General features: G+C 36.5%; 1 protein-coding gene across 45 annotated transcripts in view; it reads left to right on the top strand.

Moving 5' to 3' along the window:
* Nucleotides 1–20,646, top strand: part of PTPN20 (protein tyrosine phosphatase non-receptor type 20) — a 91,660-nt gene that overhangs the window by 11,868 nt on the left and 59,146 nt on the right. For 11 of the 45 annotated variants that reach the window (XM_030797912.1, XM_030797911.1, XM_030797893.1 and 8 more), the window contains exon 2: nucleotides 20,498–20,595. The exons of 8 other annotated variants lie outside the window; for them this stretch is intronic. In XM_030797912.1, the coding sequence (XP_030653772.1) occupies nucleotides 20,559–20,595 (37 nt within the window). In that variant the 5' untranslated portion in view covers nucleotides 20,498–20,558. Of the gene's footprint in view, nucleotides 1–2,693; nucleotides 2,822–9,050; nucleotides 9,208–17,175; nucleotides 17,312–20,497; nucleotides 20,596–20,646 lie in introns of all 45 variants that reach the window. 26 more of the 45 variants (XM_030797909.1, XM_030797891.1, XM_030797915.1 and 23 more) reach the window with 7 other exon arrangements.

Genomic DNA, 20,646 nt, shown 5'->3' with positions numbered 1-20,646 from the left:
GTGTTACAGCAGCCCTTGGGCACCAATACAGTTATCTTCTAGAATTTTGAGAGTAAAAACTCTCAAAATTGTGTTTTACATTTAGGTCTGTGATTCATTTTGAGTTTTTTTTTTTGTGAAAGGTGTAAGGTCTGTTCCATTATCATTTGTTGAAAAAGAATATTCTTTCTTCGTTGAATTTTCTTTGATTCTTTACTAAAGATCAGTTGACTACATTTGTGTGGATATATTTATATGGATATTCTATTCTGTTCCACTGATCTATTTGTCTATTCTTTCAACAGTACCTTGTGGTCTTGATTATTGTAGCTTTATAGTAAGTCTTGAAATCTTGTATTATCTGTCTTCCAACTTTGTTCTTCTTTAGTATTTTGATGATTATTTTGGGTTTTCTGCCTTTTCATATAGACTTCAGAATGAATTTGTTGATATCCATGAAACAATTTGCTGGTATTTTTGTTGGAATTACATTGGCTTTATAAACCATATTGGGAAGAATTGAGGTCTTAAAAATATTGAGTGTTTCTATCCATGAACATGAAATATCTCTCCATTTGTTTAGATATTTGCTTTCCTTTGTCAAAGTTTGGTAGAGTTTCTCATATAGATCCTGTATATATTTTGTTATATTTATACCTATATATTTCAGTTTTGGGGAGCAGCTAATGTAAATGATACTGTGTTTTAAATTTCTGATTCCAATTGTTAATTGCTGGTTTATAGAAAAGGAATTGACTTTTGCATATTAACTTTGTATTCTGCAGCCTTGCTATAATTGCTTATTAAGTTCCAGGAGCTTTTATTTATTGATTTATTTCGAGATGGAGTCTCGCTCTGTTGCCCAGGCTGGAGTGCGGTGGTGCGATCTCAGGTCACAGCAACCTCTGCCTCCCGGGTTCAAGAGAATCTCCTGCCTCAGCCTCTCGAGTAGCTGAGATTACAGGCGCACAGCACCATGCCCAGCTAATTTTTTGTAGTTTTAGTAGAGATAGCGCTTCACCATCTTGGTCAGGCTGGTCTCAAACTCCTGACCTCAAGTGATCTGCATGCCTCAGCCTCCCAAGGTGCTGGGATTACAGGTGTGAGCCACTGCGCCCAGCTAAGTTCCAGGTCTTCGGTGTTTTAAGGAGAAAGTTTATGGACTTAAATAATTTTGTATCTGCAAAAGATCCATATTGCCCATAACCCTTTTCTAAATCTTTTGTTTTATAGATTAAGTGGCTAATTGTTTTTGTTTATTCTTTGAGATATTTTATATAGACATTCATGTCATCTGAGAAGTAAGGCAGTTTTATTTTTTCCTTTCCAACTGTATGCCTTTTCTTATTGAATTAGTCAGAAGTTGTATATGATGTTGAATAGGAGTGGTGAAAAAGAACATCCTTGCCTTGTTACCTATCTTAGAGGAAAGCCTGTAGTTTCTTCCTGTAGATTTTTTTTGTAGATATTTTTTATCAAGTTGAGAAAGTTTGCCTCTAGTCCTAGTTTTCCAAGAATTTTTTTTTAAATCAAGGATGGAATTTGGATTTTGTCAAATGCTTTTTTGCATCTATTGATATGATTATATGAATTGTCAAGAATCAGTGAGTACTTTGCCAGATGTCCATTAAACTATGAGCTCCTTGGAGGCAGAAGTTATTGCATCATCCCTGGATCCACATCTCTGATACAGTGACTAGCACATTGTAGACACTCAAAGCCTGCTGAATTGATTTAGTGTTTTACTTTTCACAGTCAAGAGATCACACACCTGAAAGACATATTTGTGACATATTCAGTAAGTGGAAGGTGTGGTTGCCAGGCAACCATACCCCAGCCTGGGTTGTTTGGTGACTGGATAAGGTATGGGGCTGGTGGTCTCCGAACCATCCTAATCACTTTCTTAGAACTACCTGATTGAGGCTAAGGGCATGCCACTTTCTGTTTATTTTTCTGTTTGTCCTTTTCTTCTGTTTGTTCTTGAATTAGTCACTGTGCAACTTTAGCCACTCACTTCTAAGTAGCATAGAGTCCCCCAAAACATGAGTACCATTTGCTATTCTTTAGGAACAGCTTTATTACCAGAAGTGGGTGGCTCAGGCATCCCTGCCTTATCACAGGGAAGTATTTTCCACCTATTACTTCATATCTGACTGTGAGGACCACAAAGGAGTGAGAAGGTGGGGAAGGTGAGCTAAGAGAGGGAAGAATTTCAAATGAGGAGAACTTGCTGCTGCTGCTGCTGCTGCTTCCTCTTTTTTTTTTTTCCAGGCTGCAGAAACTCAGGGTTCAAACCATTAAATGATGAGAAAGCTAGAAGGTTGGTTTTCTCTTCTCATTATTAACTTATCACGGAGAAGATGTCTACAGAGGATAGAGGAGCAGGAACATGCCTTTTCTTTTTTCTCTGTTCGTGGCAGGGCTTCTAAAAGGAGCCTGACTATAGCTCTCAGTTCAGACAAGAATATTATAACCATCACTAATGGTCTTCAGTGTTTTAAGGAGAAAGTTTATGGACTTAAAAAATTTTGTACCTTCTAAAGATCCATATTGCCCATAGCCCTTTTCTAAATCTTTTATAGATTAAGTGACTAAAGATTAAGGACAAGGTTGGCCTTTAGGCATATGTGGGCCTATGGATATAATCTGAGTAAGTCAGGAAGTTCTCTCTCTGACTTCATTTTCTTAGTGCAGATGCCTTCCTTGTCCTTTAGGTGGCATATTGTTTTTTCTGGAATCCGTTGCGAAACTGTTCTTATCTACTTAATGGGAACTCATTTGAAGTCTGAGTCTTGAGGGAATAGGCAGAACAGGCATGTTGGAAGGAAAGTATGAGTCTCAGGTGAGTCTCAGGTGGGAGGGACAACTGTGTATTATAATTTTACTTGGAGTTTTCTCTGGTTTGATGATCTTTTATTGAGCTGTAATTTTAGTCCTTACTTACATAAGCCCATTGACTGCACATTATGAGACATTAGTCTGGAATTCCTCTTTTCATGATAGCAGAACAAGTTAAATTTTGTTGGACATATATATTTTTATATTAAGAACATATTAGCTTGTTACTTTAAAAAAAATGTAGTGCAAATATGGTCAGATGTAGGTAAGCCTTGTATGCAAAATTATTTGCAGTTAAAAATATTGCAACATTACACAGTTTGTTTTTCCTTCTTTTGCAGAAATGGCTGTTCTGTGATTACCCTGGGATGATGTTCAGGTAATGCTGTATAGTTTTTTCTCTCCTAGGAAGTGGAAGGCAGGAACTTAGAAAGTGAGATATAACTAAGAAGGGTCTGTTAATGAGGATGACAACGTATTCTCCCATGCTAGCCTTTGTCAGAGCTCTCTAAGACTACTCCCAGGTTCAGTGATTGGATAGAAGGATTCATAGGGTTCAGCAGGTAGTCACATTCATGGCTAAGATATGGTAGACTGAAAAGGTACAAAGCAAAATCAACAAAGGGAAATCAGATACAAGCTCCCCAGAATATTCTCCTTGTGGAGTCACATAGGATGCATTAACTTTCTGAATAACAAGGTATGGAAACTTGTGTGAAGTGTTGTCTATCAGGGAAGCTTATCTGAGCTTAAGAGTTTAGGGTCTTTTATCAAGGGTTAGTCATGAGCACAGACTGTCAGTGCGACTGATAGCAGTCACTGAAATTCCAGATACCTAGAAGCAAAGCAGATGTTTTAGGAGAAATGAGCTACTTTTCTCATTTAGAAAAAATTTTATATTAATGTAGACACTGATTTTACCAGCCAAGTTCTCAGACACCAGCCAAGGGCCAGGCTTGTATGCAGGCATTCCTAAGGAGACTCATCTTGGACCTGGTAGGTGAAGTCATGAATTTTTGTCTGCACACATATGTAATGTGTATACATTCCTGACTTACATGATCTCAGTTATGGAAATGGTTCAGCTGCACCCAGTAAATAAGTAGTTCTTTGGAGTATGGAAGCCAAGGTCCACGAATGAAACCGTGCCCCAAAGAGTTAACCAGTGGCAAAGAGAAATTCTTGAATTTATAGGATTGGTTGATAAAAATAAAAAACAAAAACAACTTTCTGAAACACTGAAATTCTCTCTGCTTTTAAGATAACAAAACTGGCTGAAATCAGTTGGAACCAATACAGCAAACTAGAGTCTACACAGAATGAGCTTGCTGATGCCACAGCCCAAATTTCCACTGCGTTTCGTACTAACTCCCCCTGAATTTACATATGTGACCCATGAGATAACATGAAGAGATACTGCACTTGCCCAAAGCCTTTTCAGACCCCCCTTTCCTTCTGCCAATCTCCTACTATCCCCAAATTATCTCTCTAAACATTTTCTAACCAAAATACTGCCTTAAAAACAGTACAGGAAGACAGATTTGAGCTAGACTCCTGTCTCCTTGTTGGTTGACCTACAAAAAAGTCTTTTCTCAAAAACCCAGTGCCGTAGTGTTGGCTTCTAACACATTGAACAGTGAACTCTTTTGCTTGGTAACAGTGATTGGAGGTACAAGAATTGTGTCTTTTGAAATAAAGCACCCTCTTGTAATTACTGATACACTTCCAAAAGAGAGGGAGAGGAATGTAGGCAGGAGGGAAGAAAAGAAGTTTAAACAGACAGATGGACAAACAGATGGACCTGAGCTTCAGGAGGTTGGAGGGAATATGCCAAAGCAATTTATATCGTGAATGAAACAAGCAGTAGAAGGTTGTTTGCCTTGCACCTTAATAGCAGAGGCATCCAGGTAACAGAGTCATTTCGGAAAGATGTCTTAAGTCATTCATTACATTTACTTGAACCATTCTAATAATTGATAAAGTATTTGCTCAGAATATAGCTCGTGGCAACTGTATCATCAGTCCCTGGGTTTCAAGGGTGAAGCATTGTTGACATAGGGTTCCAGTGCCTTTGAAACCTTAAGTCTTCCATTGTTCCAATGGATGCTCACAGTAATCCTTAATGAGCTTGCTGCTAACACAGATGGTGACAGTTTGTTCTCATGTCTATGATGGGTGGGTAGCAACTATTTTTTAATGTTTAAACTTGCATTAATAATGATATTATCTTTATACAAGTGTTTCTATATTTTATTTTAATTGAAGTACATAATCTTTTTGTGGCTTTTTAAAAATCAACCTTATTGAGGTATAATTATGTATAAAGCTTTTAACCTTGCAAGTAAAGACGGTTTTATTTCTTCCTTCCCAATATGAATTCTTTTATTTTATTTTTCTTGTTTTGCCTGATTGCATTGGGCAGAACTGTCAGTGGCTCTGGAGGTAGCACTTTAGCACTTCACTTCTCCCTGCTTCCCTCTGAGCCCCCAGACCTCACACTCACATACTACAGGGAATGATTGATTAAGAAACCATGGAATGACATTTCTTAATGGTTATGTTTATAATCAGAAAAAGCAATAACACCATTCCTTATAAAAAACTAAGAACCATTATTAAAAGGCATAAAACATGCCAAATAATTACTAGTAGTCTAAGAGCTTGTACTGAGAATTTAGTCACAGGAAATACAGATTTCAGAGGAAGGAACTCTTATCCCTGGGGTGCCTACAGGTTGAGACTTCTTTCATTCCCTTCTCTTCAGGCTAGTATAGGTCTCAGGGAGTAGTGTGTGATAGAACTTTCACAAGAATTAGAAGTAACCCCAGCCCTGGTGCTGAGCATGTCATTTTACATTGTGTATTTTGGCATCTTGCACCCAACCCAAAGTCCACTGTGAAGAAATAATCTTTGTTAGCACCTGCTTCAGTTTTGAGAAAGTTTGAGATAGACTGAAAATAGTGTCCCAGCTGAGAATTTGAGAATATGTACAGTATTCAGTGACTCTCCAATTATGTCACCCTGCCACCTGAGGAAAGGTGTTTTGCTTTTGTTTCCTGAGCAAACCAAACACTTGTAGTTTTTCTTTTTTTTATGATTAGATGGGATCACTTTGTTTCATATTGGAGCTTTTGTTCCTCTATCCTCAGTGCTCTATCACAGAATAAGTAATACTTTTTTAAGGATTTCCCTTTTATCAGGGCTAATTCTCTATTTTCTGTACTATTGCACCTTCCCCAGGAGTTGGAGAGAAACCTTTATCTTACGGACCTGACCACTGGTCCCTCAATATCTTTCACAATCTTTCCCTCAGGGACCGAGTGCCTATCACTCAAGTGATATCTTTGTGACTTCTCAGAGTTCTTAATGTGGACATGCAGATTAGTTACCTGGTGATACGTACACATTCTTTATGGAGTTAACTAGTTAGTACCTCAAACATTTCTTGCCATGTCTCCAATGTGTTAGTCTAGTGGCTGGAGATTCAAAAGTGAAAATGTTACAGTTTCTGTCCTCAAGATGCTTATGGTCCAACCCGAGGAGATGAGTCCAGAAATCATTATAAAACATGGAGCTTACAGGGGAAGCGCTTGCAGGGGCTTACTTAGCCAAGCTTGAGGGGAGGTGGGAAATATGGTAAAAGCTTGCACTATATTTTCTGAAAAGTTTTCTTCTGCAAATGAAGATTTTTTTTTGTCATATTGTTTACTTTTCTAGGCTACCTAAAATTTCAGCACACGTGTGTTGATGTTGACTTGTATGATCTTATTACTGATTTACTACAGTAGCTGCAACTCAAAATTGAATTAAATGTTAATCACTTTAATATTGCTTTGTTTTGCCTATTTTAAGATATACTAGAAAACATGCCAGGAAAGGGAAATTTATCCAGTTTAATTCTTGTGTTTCTGTAGGGTTATCTGTGACTCACTGCACTGTTGTTTATTAAAATACTAGGATTAGGCATGCAGATGATCAAAGCTGTTCTGATGGAAGGTTTGAACAACTGACTGTTGGTATGGTTTGATATGAATTTTAGTCTATTCATCTGTGCACTAGAGAGGTCTTACTAATATGTGTGTGTATTTATATAAAGAGGATAAGTCATTGGGGTAAAGGACCATTCACATATTTATTTGTGGAATGCAAGGTATAGCATGTTTAAACCCTAGTATTTGAATTAGTAAGAGTGTCTCCAGTTATCAAGGGGTGTCTTGAAATTACTTGATAAAATTTGAAACAAAATTTATTTTGTCTTTAATTAAAATTGACTATTTTGTGTCTTTTCAATAACATAGTTGGTAGGCAGAAGCTTAGGTGTCATTCTCAGAGGTTCTTAGTTAATTCTGAGGTCCTTAAGATCTCATGTCTGCTTCCAGGGAAGGCTCCTCACTGAAATCTATTACCTCACTACCAGTCATGAGACCACTGCCGTCCTTTTGTTTTTGTTTTTAATTGAGACAGAGTCTTGCTCTGTTGTGAAGGCTGGAGTACAGTGGCACAATCATAGCTTATTGCAGCCTCCATCTCGCAGGCTCAAGTGATCCTCTTGAGTATCTACTGCTTAGCCACCCAAGTAGCTGGGACTACAGGTGAGTGCCACCACACCTGGCTATCTTTTTCTTTTTTTTAATTTTTGGTAGAGATGAGGTCTCACTGGGTTGCTCAGGCTGGCCTCAAACTCTTGAGCTCAAGTGATCTTCCCACTTCGGCCTCCCAAAGTGCTGGGATTATGGGTGTGAGCCACTGTGCCTAGCCCTCCTCCTATTTAAAAAAGATATTCTTCCCCTTGTCAAAGTAGAGTTTTTTAAAAATTAAAAATGTGACTCATACAAATTTGAAATGAAACTAGGTTAAACATTTTACTCAGTGTATTAATTAGTGAAGAAACCAGGAAGATGGCAAAAGTAGTTCAAAGAACAGTTTGAGGATCTAGGTTTTTCACTGGCGTTTTGAACCAATGTTAGAGTAAGAATGCTAGATTAGATTAAGAAAACCTGTTTAATGCCAGACAGAAATAAATTATAATCTTTAGTGTTACCTTATCAGACAGAAATTATTTGTATCACTGCTGGACAAAAATCTATAGGTTACCTTGTAATTGCATTAAGTCTAGGACTTTTAATCAGTAGTAAACAATGAACTGAATAAATTAGTACAATTTCCCCACATAAGTAATCTTTGGGATGGCCTGTCATTCTTTTATGACATTGAAGTGACATTCCACTTATCTTTTTGCCTTACTTTCACATTTTAATTTAATTTAATTTTTTTTTGCCACAGGGTCTGGCTCTGTTACCCAGGCTGGACTGCAGTGGCATGATCTTGGCTCACTGTATCCTCCTCCCAGGCTCAAGCCATTCTCCTACCTCAGCTTTTCAAGTAGCTGGGACCACAGGTGTGTGCCACCACGCCCATCTAATTTTTGTAGAGACAGGGTTTCACCCAATTGCCCCAGCTGGTCTCAAATTCCTGAGCTCAAGCGATCCTCCTGCCTCGGCCTCCCAAAGTGCTAGGATTATAGGCATGAGCCACCACATCTAGCCTTAAATAATTTTTTAACACCTATATCTCAAAGTTTTTAAAATAAATCTGTTTCACACATTAACTTTAGATTCAGATTATAATAATACCATTTTATTTGCAGATAGTTAATGGAAAGGTCTTCGGACAAAAAGTCTCCTTGGTTTTAACCAATGGGAGCAATGTAACATGGCCTTACAGGCCCCTTATGGCAAGAGTTAGAAAAGAAAAGATATTTATTCTGTGTGAGAACTTTTTATAGATTGAATGAACAAGAACTTCTTGAAGACGGGCTCTGTAATTAATTATTATTTATTCAATACTGAATTCTCAGCACCTAATTTAGCCTAGGTGTGGCATTTAAATAATTGAGTTTCCATTGAGTGACATTGATTGAATTTGTGTGTGTGTGTGTCTGTGTGTGTTTATATAAAGAGATCCATCATTGGAGTGGAGGGGCCATTCACATATTTATTTGTGGAATGCAAGGTATAGCATATTTAAGCTCTGGTATTTGAATAAATAAGCATATCTCCAGTTCTCAAGGAATATCCTGACATTATTTGATAAAATTTCAAATGAAATTTATTTTGTCTTTAATTAAAATTGCACTGTTTTAAATATTTTGAATTGATGAGTAATAATATGTCAAAGCTGTGACAGCTCCAGTTGTCTAACAGAAAAATCTTTGGCTTTGTGTGTTTTACCAGGTGAAGAAAAATTGTTTGCTGGCCCCCAGGATACTAATTAGACCTTTGGCCTGACTCACAGGACACTAAGGCTCCTTTTCTGAAGAAGCCTTTTACCAGTCTCATTTAGGGGATGGGAACAACATGTCTTCACCTAGGGACTTTAGAGCAGAGTCTGGTAGGTGCATCATCTACTTTTGTGGGTATGGGATCAGGAGGAGCTACAGCAGTGCCTCTCAGACTGTAGATTTGCATAGAGACCACCAGTGGATTATTATCCTGCATATTCTGATCCCCTGGGTCTTGGTGGGGTGGGGTAGGGGGGCAAGACTCTGCATTTCTAGTAAGCCATCACACTTAGAGTAACAACAATTAAACTCTAGTGTTTTACTTTACCCTTTTCAAATGGCATTTTTTTTTCCTGATTATAAATGTAATATAGGTTTATTGTGAAGAATTTGGGAAGTACAAAAAAGCACCAAAACACAAAGAAAACAAGAAGACAATAAAAACAACCTGTAATCTGCCACAAAGCTGTTTGTTTCCATAATTTTGTTAGATGTGAGCTCAGGGCATATACATTTCTAAGGTTTTTGATACATCTACTAATGCAGTGTTTTAGTTAAATGTCAGCTGTCTCCCAGCTGACCCATATTGCCATTGTCTTGCTTAAAACATTAGTAGCTTGCCATCATTTTTCAGTATGTCTTTTATGCCTTTTCTCATTCCTTCCACCTTCAGCCCAGCTTCTATTCCCTCTTCTACCCGCCCTCCTTGTCATTATTATTGCTCCCTCCCTAGAAGTGTTTTTCCAATCCTTATCGGGTATAATTGACAAAAATTGTGTATATGTAAGGTGTGCAACTTGATGTTTTGATTTGTCTATATACTGTGAAATTATTACCACAATTAAGCTAATATATCCACCACCTCACAGTTACCATTTTCTTTCTTTGTGTGTGTATTACAAACATAAGATCTACCCTCTTAGCAAATGTCATTACAATACAGTATTGTATGTATTATGCTATACATCAGATCTTCAGAACATATTCATCTTGTGTAACTGATACTTGATACCATCTGACCAACAACTCCCCATTTCCTCCTTCCCCTATCCCCTGGCAACCACCATTCTGCTATCTGCTTTTGTGAGCCTGGATTTCATCTGTAAGTCAGATTATGCAATATTTGTGTAAGGTGAGGGATAGGAGTCTAAGTTTATTCTGCATAGGAATATGCAGTTTTTTCCAGGACCATTTATAGAAGATACTATCTTGTCCCCAATATATGTTCTTCGTGCCTTGTCATAAAACAGTTGGCTATAAACACATGGAATTATTTCTGGGTTCTCTATTCTATTCCACTGGTATATGTGTCTGTTTTCATGCCAGTATCATGATTTTGTGGTTACTATAGATTTGTAGTATATTTTGAAGTCAGGTAGTGTAATACCCCAAGATTTGTTCTTGTTTTTTTTGTTGTTGTTTGTTTGTTTTTATTTTGTTTTTGTTTTTCTTGGCTCAGAATTGCTTTGGCTATTTGGAGTATTTTTTGTACTTCCATATGAATTTTAGGATTTTAAAATTTCTCTGAAGAATGTCATTGGTATTTTGATAGGAATTGCATTGAGCTCTCAGATTCTTTGGTTATATTGTCATTTTAAAAATATTTATTCTTTCATTCCATGAACATGGGATGTCTTTCCATTGGTTTGTGTCGTCTTCAATTTGTTTCATCAATTTTTTATAGTTTTTATTGTAGAGATCTTTAATCTCTGGTTAAATTTATTCCTAGGTATTTTTTTTTGTAGTTATTGTAAATGAGATTGCTTACTTGATTTCTTTTTCAGGTAGTTATTGTTGTATAGAAATGCTACTGATTTTTGCATGTTGATTTTGTATCCTGCAACTTTACTTAATTTGTTTATCAGTTCTAAGAGTTTTTTGGTGGATTCTTCAGGTTTTTGCATTTGTAAGAGCATGTCATCTGCAAACAGGGACAAATTTGACTTCCTCCTTTTCAATTTGGATGCCTTTTATTTGTTTCTCTTGCCTAATTGCTCTGGCAAGGACTTCCTATATGGTATAATTTGGATGTTTATCTCTTCTAATCATTTTGAAAGGTAATCCCCAACCTGGTGGGAGATGTTGGATCATAGGGGCAGATCCTTCGTGAATGGCTTGGTGTTATCCCCCTGGTGATGAGTGAGTGCTCGCTCAGCTCATGTGAGATCTGGTTGTTCAAAGGAGTCTGGAACCTCCCCTTCTCTCTTGCTTTGTCTCTCACCATGTGATATGCTGGCTCCTCATTCACTTTTTGCCATGACTATAAGCCTCCTGAGGTTAGATACTAGAAGCAGATACCAGCACCATGCTTCCTGTACAGCCTGCAGAACCACAAGCCAGAACAAACCTCTTTTCTTTATAAATTACCCAGCCTTAGACATTCCTATATAGTGATGCTAACAGACTAACACACAGTATTATGGGTTTTTAAAAAAAAATTTAAAAAATAACATCTGCCTGATTCCCTCACTGATTAATGAATATAATAAAGTAACATGTTCATTTATATATCTGTATGAGAGCCGTGATTTTCTTTTTCTGAAAACTATCCTTTAACAGTTGCAAACTTTTATGAAAAAGCTAATTTTAATGCTAAATCAGTTATGTTAGAATATGGGAAAACATGGAAAGCTACCCAAACTTTTTTGTAGACTATTTTTTTCCAACTTTTATTTTAGGCTTGGGGGTACATAGGAAGGTTTGTTACATGGGCAAATTGCTTGTTGCTGTGGTTTGGTGAACAAATGATTTCATCACCCGGGTAGTGATTCACTTAAGATAATGGCCTCCAGCTGCATCCATGTTGCAGCAAAGGACATGATTTCATTCTGTTTTGTTGTTGTTGTTGTTGTTGTTGTTGTTGTTTGTTTGAGACAGAGTCTCACTCTGTCAGCCAGATTGGAGTGCAGTGGCGTGATCTCGGCTCACTGCAACCTCCATCTCCCAGGCTCAAGCAATTCTTCTACTTCAGCCTCCCGAGTAGCTGGGATTACAGGCGTGTGCCACCATGCCCAGCTAATTTTTGTATTTTTAGTAGAGACAGGGTTTCATCATGTTGGCCAGGCTGGTCTCAAACTCCTGACCTCAGGTAATTCATCTGCCTTGGCCTCCCAAACTGCTGGGATTACAGGCATGAGCCACTGCACCTGGCCATGATTTCATTCTTTTTATGGTTGTGTAATATTCCATGGTGTTTTTGTACCACATTTTCTTTATCCATTCCACTGTTGACAGGCATGTAGGTTGATTCCATGTCTTTGCTATTGTGAAAAGTTCTGTGATGAACATAATGTGCATATGTCTTTATGATGGAACAATTTATATCCCTTCATATACCCAGTAATGTGATTACTGAATCAAATGGTAGTTCTGTTTTAAGTTCTTTGAGAAATCTCCAAACTGCTTTCCACAGTGGTTGAACTTACATTCCCATCAGCAGTGTATAAGTGTTCCCTTTTCTCTGTGACCTCACAAACAATTTTGTTTTTTTTTATTTTTTTTTTTTTACTTTTTAATGATAGCCATTCTGGCTTGTGTAAGATGGTATCTTATTGTGGTTTTGATTTGCATTTCTCTGATGATTAGTGATATTGAGCATTTTTTCATGCTTCTTGGCTATGTGTACGTCTCTTTTGAAAAGTGTCTGTTTATGTCCTTTGCCCGTTTTTTAATGGGGTTGTTTGATTCTTGCTTGTTCATTTATAAGTTCATTATAAGTTCTGGATATTAGACCTTGTGTTCTGCCAGGTTTTGGTATCAGAACGATGCTGGCCTTATGGAATGACTTAGGGAGGAGTCTCTCTTCCTAATTATTTGGAATAGTTTCAGTAGGATTGGTACCACCTCTTGTTTATACATCTGGTAGAATTTGACTGTGAATCCTTCTGGCCTGGGCTCTTTCTGATTGGTAGGTTTTTTTAAATTACTGATTTAGTTCCTGATTTAGTATCTATTCCATAGCCTAGAAATCATTGAGTAATTTTGAGTTTCTTGTCTCATTATTTAAGAAACATTTTGTAAGGCTGTAGCTGCCATAGACAGTGATTCTTCTGATGGCTCTGGGCAAAGCAAATTGAAAACCTTTTGGAAATAACTCACCATTCTAGATGCCATTAAGAACATTTGTGATTTACAGGAGGAGGTCAAAATGTCAACATTAACGGGAGTTTTGGAGAAATTGATTTTAACCCTCATGGATGACTTTGAGGGATTTAAGACTTCAGTGCAGGAAGTACTATCCTAAGTTTTAGGCATCCGCTGGGGGTCTTGGAACTAGGCATTCCCTGTGAGTAAGCGGGAACTGCTTTACCATTTCACATATAGTTGTAGGAACATAAGATACTTCCATTTCCTCCCATTTGCCTTTCATGCTATTATTGATACTAATTTTATTGTGAGTGTTGCATACCCTACAATAGGTTATTATTTTGCCTTAAAATTGAGTTGTCTTTTAAAGAAATTAGAACATGTGAAAGAGTATGTTTTATGTGCTCATGTATTTTCCAGTTTTGCCACTCTTCATTCCTTTGGATAGGTCTACATTTTCATATTTTATCCTTTTCCTTCTGCCTGAAAAACTTCCTTTAACTTTTTGTTGTTGTTTAGTGCAGGCTGGATATTATCTTAGTTTTTATTGGTCTACAGAAGTCTTATTTTTTGAAGTATATATTTTCAGGGTATAGAATTCTATATTGACATTCTATAAGAATTCTATATTCTTTCAATACTTTAAAATGTCTCACCATTATCTTCTAGCATGCATGATTTCTGATGAGAAATCCATCACTCTTATCTTGGTTTTTCTATAGTTAATGTGTCTGTTTTCTCTGGCATTTTTTCTTTTCAGTAATTTGAATATGACATACGTGAATGTGATTTTTCTATAAGCTCATATATTACACTTGTATTTTATTGACCTTCTTTGGTCTGTTGGTTTATAGTTTTCATCTAGTTTGGTAACATTTCAGCTATTATTTCTTCATATTTGTTTTGGCATTCCAGTTACAGGAATTTTAGTTCACTTGATGTTGTCCCAGTTTGCTGAGCCTGTTCAGTCTCTTTTTTTCGCTACTGTGCACTTCATTTTGGATATACTCTTGCTGTATGTTGACAGACACTGATTGTTTTCCTTCTCTTCTGCCTTATCTGCTGTTAATTTCTTTTAGTTCATACATTGTCTCTAGAACTTTCAGTAGGTCTTATTTTTACATGATTTATATCTCTTTTTATTGTATCATGTTTTTCTTTATTTCCTTGAGCACCTTTTAAAAACTTATAATAGTTAAAAGTTCTTTTTTCTGAATTTTATCATCTGTCATTTCTAAGTACATTTCTGTTGATTGATTGATTTGGCTATGGGTTATACTTTTCTATTCCTTTGCATACCTGTTAATTGTTTACTACACATTGTGAATTATATGATTTTGGTGCTGGATTTTTTCTTTTTCTTTTCTTTTTTTTTTTTTTTTCTTAGAGTCTCACTCTGTCTCGCAGGCTGGAGTGCGGTGGTGCGATCTTGGCTCACTGCAACCTTCCGCCTCCTGGGTTCAAGTGATTCTCCTGCCTCAGCCTCCTGAGTAGCTGGGATTGCAGGTGCGCGCCACCACGCCCAGCTAATTTTTGCATTTTTAGTAGAGATCGGGTTTCACCATGTTTGTCAGGTTGATCTTGAACTCCTGACCTCGTGATCCACCTGCCTTGGCCTCCCAAAGTGCTGGGATTACAGGCGTGAGCCACCACACCCGGCCTTGATTTCTCTTTAAAGAATGTTGTGTTTTTCTGCCTTGTAGTTATGTTACTTGAAGTTTAACCTGATCCTGTCTGAGGCTTGCTCTTCACCTTTTTTATAGGTGGCCCTAAGGAGCTTCTGTTCCAAGGATAGTTTTACTACTAAGAGGTATCTCTTCTGTGCCCTATCCTCAATGCCCCCTGTATTACAGGGTCTCCTCATTCTGGCTTATATGAACTGTTCCTAGGAGTTGTGTGGCTTGCTACTTTCCGGTGGTCCTTCCTGAGTGTCAGAGATTGTCCTCTTTCATATAAGCATATCCATATTCTGCAAAGGACATGAGAGGGTTTCTTTGCAGCTACTTAGACTTCTCTTGTTCTGTATAGCTCCCTCCTCCCTGGTGCTCTGCCCTACAAATTCTGGCTGCCTCAAGCCTCTCCTAACTTTCATCTTTTTCTTCTCAACTTGGAGAAGAATCATTGGACTCTTTGATTCCTTTCCTGAGCTATAGCCTGCAAACTCCTGGAGGCCATAATCTGGGGCAACCAGAAGGCTCACCCCCTTCTCTCTGGGATCACAGTCTGTTGTTTAAGGTCTGAAAATTATTGTTTTATATATTTTGTCCTATTTTCTGGTTGGTTGTGGTTAAGTCCTATTACAGTAAATCTCTCATAAGCATAAATGAAAGTCAATTGTAGGTTGTTTTACTTTTCATTTTTTGTTTGTCAGGTGAGGCTGGACTTTTTAAAAATACATTATTGGCCTGTAAGTTGCCTTCTATGAGTTGCCTGTTTATAATTCTTATAGACTTTTTTTCTGTTAATTTTTTTTTCTAGCACTTGAAGCTCCTTCCTAGGTTTGCAGAATTTCAAAACCGTTTGCATGAGAGATTTTTGTTCATTGAAAGTCTGATAAAATCCCATCTGGAAATCTGTTTGGGCCCAGATGCTTTTTCCTCTTGGGAGTGATATTTTTGATTATTGGTTTGGCTTTTTAAATGGTTATTACACTATTTAGGCTTTCTATATCTTCTGGAGTAAATTTTCATAACTTATAATTCTCTTATAAAAGTTTCCATTTCATCAGATTTCCCTAAAGTTTCTCATAGTATTTGCTTATTACGTTTAAAAATGAGAATTGCATCTGTAGCTGTGCCCTTTCTCATTTTCACACTTGATCTTAGCCAAAAGGCCGAGAAGTGATCCTTTTTCATTTTTAATATTATTTGTGCACTTACTCTCCATTGATTTGTAGTGAAAGAGGGTTGTGTATTTTTAAGTTTTTTTTTTTTCAAAGAACTAGTTTATTGGATTTTGCTGATTATTCTTTAGGCTTATTTTCTGTTATTATATTTTTCTTTATGATTTTCTCCTTTGTAGTTTCTCTGGGTTTCCTCGGTTTTTCTTTGTCTTCTATGATTGAATACAAAACTCGTTTATATCAGCTTTTTTTCTGCCTTTTTTATAAACACATTTAAACCTATACATTTTCCCTCTATCTAAATACTCATTTAGCTACTTCACATTAGTTTTGATATGCCATCCCTTCATTGATATTTCTTAATGTTTTAATTTATAAAATTAATTCATGTGTTATAAAGGTTCATAATTTCTATTAGATTTCCTTTTTAACACACATTCAGGAACACACTTTTTCATTTCCATAGTACTTGTCTACTATATTTTTATTGATTTTGTAATATGCCGTGCCACAGAATTTCTAAATTATAATATTTAAGGCTCCCATGGTATGAGAAACAGGACTCTGAGTGCTTAATACTGAGATCAGAGAAAATTTTCTCTCTTGGCTTCTTATCTGAAAGAGTCTGTGCAGTAAAATTAACACAGTAAATTAGGAATAATCATATAAGAAACCCAGAGTTTCCTTGGGATGATTCATATTACATTATTCAACAAAGCCAAAAACAATTTTCTATGTAATTTAACATATTGCTAACTTATGAATTATAAATAACACAAGAAGTTAAAGTGTGACTTTTGTAACACAGTATTCTTTATTCAAGAAATAGACTCTGAAACACAGAAGACTGTATTCTGTAGATCCCAATGCATAGATTCTGCAGGTTGTAAATATCTAGGATTTACTTGAGAGTACTTTCTTGAATAATATGGCAATGAGGAACAAGGGAACTGCTCAAAAGTCAACTCCCTGAGGATAATCCTAGAAGAAGGATCAGCTTTGCTATGTTGATTTTTTCAAAGCAGTGGGGAAAGAGATGATTACCATAGGAGATAAAGATGGGGTGTTTGGAAAACAGGAAAAGTAGATGAAAATTCCTCTCGTGTAGCTTGTTTTTTCTCATTAAGGCTCCATTTTTCCTTCTGTGTAGTGTTTTCTATTTGATCAGTTTTTCCCCCCGCCTTTGTTCAGCAAAAGATTATGAGGGAAATGACTCTGAAGCAGAAGACTTGAATTTCAGGGAGACTGTGCCTTCATCAAGTCAGAAAAACACACCTAGATCAAAGGTAAGACTAAAAGGAGAGGGATCTCTACTAATTTTGGCTAATACCTAAATTGCTGACTGTGGTCTCTGGGAAATGGGTATCTATTTGGTTCTCACCAAAATGATTTCTTAATTCTTTGTCACTGTAGTGTTGACAATGACCAAAATGGGGATTTGAAAGAGTGGAACTTTTTGCAAAGTTTCTAATGAATTGCATTTTCTAATGCTACTCTGGAAATTTTACAGGCACTAGTTTTGTGTTACTAATGAAGATACAAAATAAATGTCACATGAAGTATGAAGCACCTTTAGATGTATTGATTGTGGACTTTTTCATTGTTTGAGACAGCATGATTGCGTGTCTCCGAACTGTGGAAAGTAGAGGGCTGTGACAAGTCTGTGACAAAACCTCTTACTTCAACACATTACCCCATTTGTGGAGATAGTGCTAGGGTTAGAGCACAAAAAAAGGAAAATGCATTTTAGTCTGGTGGGTGCTTTGCATTTTTTTTCTCTTACCTAGTCAACTGGAGCTTTGGAACTGCCATGATGATGCTGGCCTTGTGCTCATTTCCTGTAAGTTACAGGAGTAATACAGATAAAGTCAGTACATAGACCTAAAACTGCTTCTACCACTTCCCCCGTTCAATTGCCACCTCCACCTCAGGTGGGCAGGAGTGCAACTTTTAAGAATAGCATTGTAACTTGGTTATTATCTCCTGTCCATTCTCTGCTGTACTTAAGTTGGCCACATCAAGGCTACCATCACATCTTTGGCTGGGAATCTCTGGCTGTTAGTGCCGTGTTGGGCTCTCCACTCACTCTTGATTCTTTTCTCTGATCAGAATAGTTTTCTCTTTGAAGCAGAGACGATTTGAAAGGGAGCACCTTCACAGAATGGCCCAAGTATATCCTTTATATGGTCTTATGGTCTTATTTGACTTCTTCTAGAACTGAGCACATTTTGTGATTTTGTTTATGTTTTTACTTTGGGTTTTTTTTTTTGTTTTTTTTTTGCTAAGTTATAGCTTGGCCTATTTAGGATCAATTCTGATATGCTTTAAAGTTTCCTTTCAGAAAAAAGGATCTTAGAACATTCCTGGATGGTTTTTAGAGTGTTGGGAAAATTACCTGATTTTATTAGAACTTGCTTTTCTTATATTTCATGAAACAATTTGATACTGTAGCCATTTTTATGTCCTTTCAGATATAATGCTGTCCCCTAGAAATTGTCTAGACTCATAGACTTGAAGTTGGTTAGATTTGGAGCATAAATAATTTATTTTTGAGACAGGCTAATTTATTTTTTGGATTTTTGGTAGAGACAGGGTTTTACCATGTTGGCCAGGCTGGTCTTGAGCTCCTGGCCTCAAGTGATCCCCCGTCTTGGCCTCCCAAAGTGCTGGGATTATAGGCATAAGCCACTACGCCTGGCCTGTTAAAGACATTTTTATGCCAGCACTCATTTTAGAGGTGAAAGCTGAAGCAATTTGTCTATGATCATATAACTCTTGAATCACAGACTAGAAACCAGGCTCCTATCTGTGTTAGTGTTTTCACTTTGTCCTCATAAATCCTTGCTGCATGGAGTACAGAAAAGCTAACTTAGGCTCCTCAGAAAACATTTTCTAACATTTAAAAAATTTGATATTAATTTGATTCTGTGAGCAATCTCCAAAAGTCCTGCCATCTTGATAATTTATCATATCTCTCCTTGTTAGTTCTTGGTATTGTTAGCAAAGTCACATTTCACTCAATCAGACATATGTTAGTCAGCCTTAAATTTGAATTGCAGCCATCTGGAACAGTTTGCTTCTTTAAAAAATAAATATAATCAATTTGATTTTGAACCATGACTTGAAACATGTCTCAGGTTTAAATTGTGTTAGGACTTCCAGATGTCACTTTTTCTAAGTAAATGAATTATATTCAAATGACTTTTAAGCATGTCTCATAGGACGGAAGTGGGATCATGTTGTGTAATAGCATGTGTCCCACTTCTTTTCCTCCATCCCACTGGAGCCACACTTTCTACATTTCAATTTTAATTATCCTGAAATTAATTTTTAGGGATTTACCAATCAGTGCTGATTTCAAAACTAGTCCAACTCTGTGAAGCTCACTTCATTTCATGTATTGTAGCTACATAGTTTAATGAGAAGGAATCTTAGGTGGACGTTTTCCTGTGATTTTAAAGTAAAAATTAAATATACACCAAGCAAACACTAACAAACTCATTAGTCAAAGAAGAAATCATAATGGAAGTTTAAAGTATTTAGAATGGAATGTACACAAAAATACTAGATGTAAAAACATGTGGTTTGTGGATTGAGCAGTGTGTAGCAAATAAAAGGTCTAATCTATGACATTACATTTACAATTGTGCCACTTAAAGTGTTTAGGAGTAAATCTAAGAAAAGGTATACATTGTCTTTATTGAGAATATTTTATAATGTTTTTTGCTGGATAGCTATATCATATTAGTGGATAATGATACTTACTATATAAATATATCACTTATTTCCAATTTAAATTAAAAAATTCATATTACTTAATTTCAATAATAGTCCTAAAGTTATTTCTGTGTGTGAATGAGATTTGATCAGCTGATTCAAAAGATGTTCTCGAGAAAATAGAAGGCCAAGTATGGCAAGACAGTATTAGACAAGGAAGGAAGGAAAGATGTATATGGTGGCTGGGGCACTGGCACTGCGAGTTATCAAGACTGAAGTCTCTCCAGTGCTAAATTGGGCAGTGGAATGTGGAGAAATACTTAGAATTAGTAGATTAGATGGTGCAAGTACTAAAGTAAAGATAGATATAGTGGCAGGAATTTTATATTCACAGTAAACAAAACATGGTAAACACTTATAAGAAAATTTCTTCTGGGCTGAAGTAATAAATCTATTTTTTCTCAAATGAAGCTTTTTAAAAATTTAGTTTTGAAAAATCACTTGAGCAATTCAATATAAATAACTTCTCTTTACATAGTACTCTACACTGTTTTGACAGATTGGAAAATATTTAATAGGGAGATATACAATTAAGTGATTTTCTAGGAGCAGACATTATACTCTGTGATTGTGGTTATAATTCCATTATTGCAAATCTTTTTGCTCTTCTTAAGTAGCTATCGAAATCACATTTCTTTTAAACCATATTTTTCTAAAACCAGGGCTATAATTTCTTTCCTTTCTTATGTCTGTAGGTTTTTGAAAATAAAGTTAACTCAGAGAAGGTAAAACTTTGTCTTCGGAATTTCCCACATAATGATTATGAGGATGTTTTTGAAGAGCCTTCAGAAAGGTATAACTAATATGCTTATTTAGTGAGTTTTCTGTTTATGCTACTTATATT

The sequence above is a fragment of the Nomascus leucogenys genome, chromosome 18, assembly GCF_006542625.1.
Source record: "Nomascus leucogenys isolate Asia chromosome 18, Asia_NLE_v1, whole genome shotgun sequence".
NCBI lineage: Eukaryota > Metazoa > Chordata > Mammalia > Primates > Hylobatidae > Nomascus > Nomascus leucogenys.
Note: the sequence above shows the minus strand (reverse complement) of the source record. Positions and strands in the feature narration are given on the sequence as shown.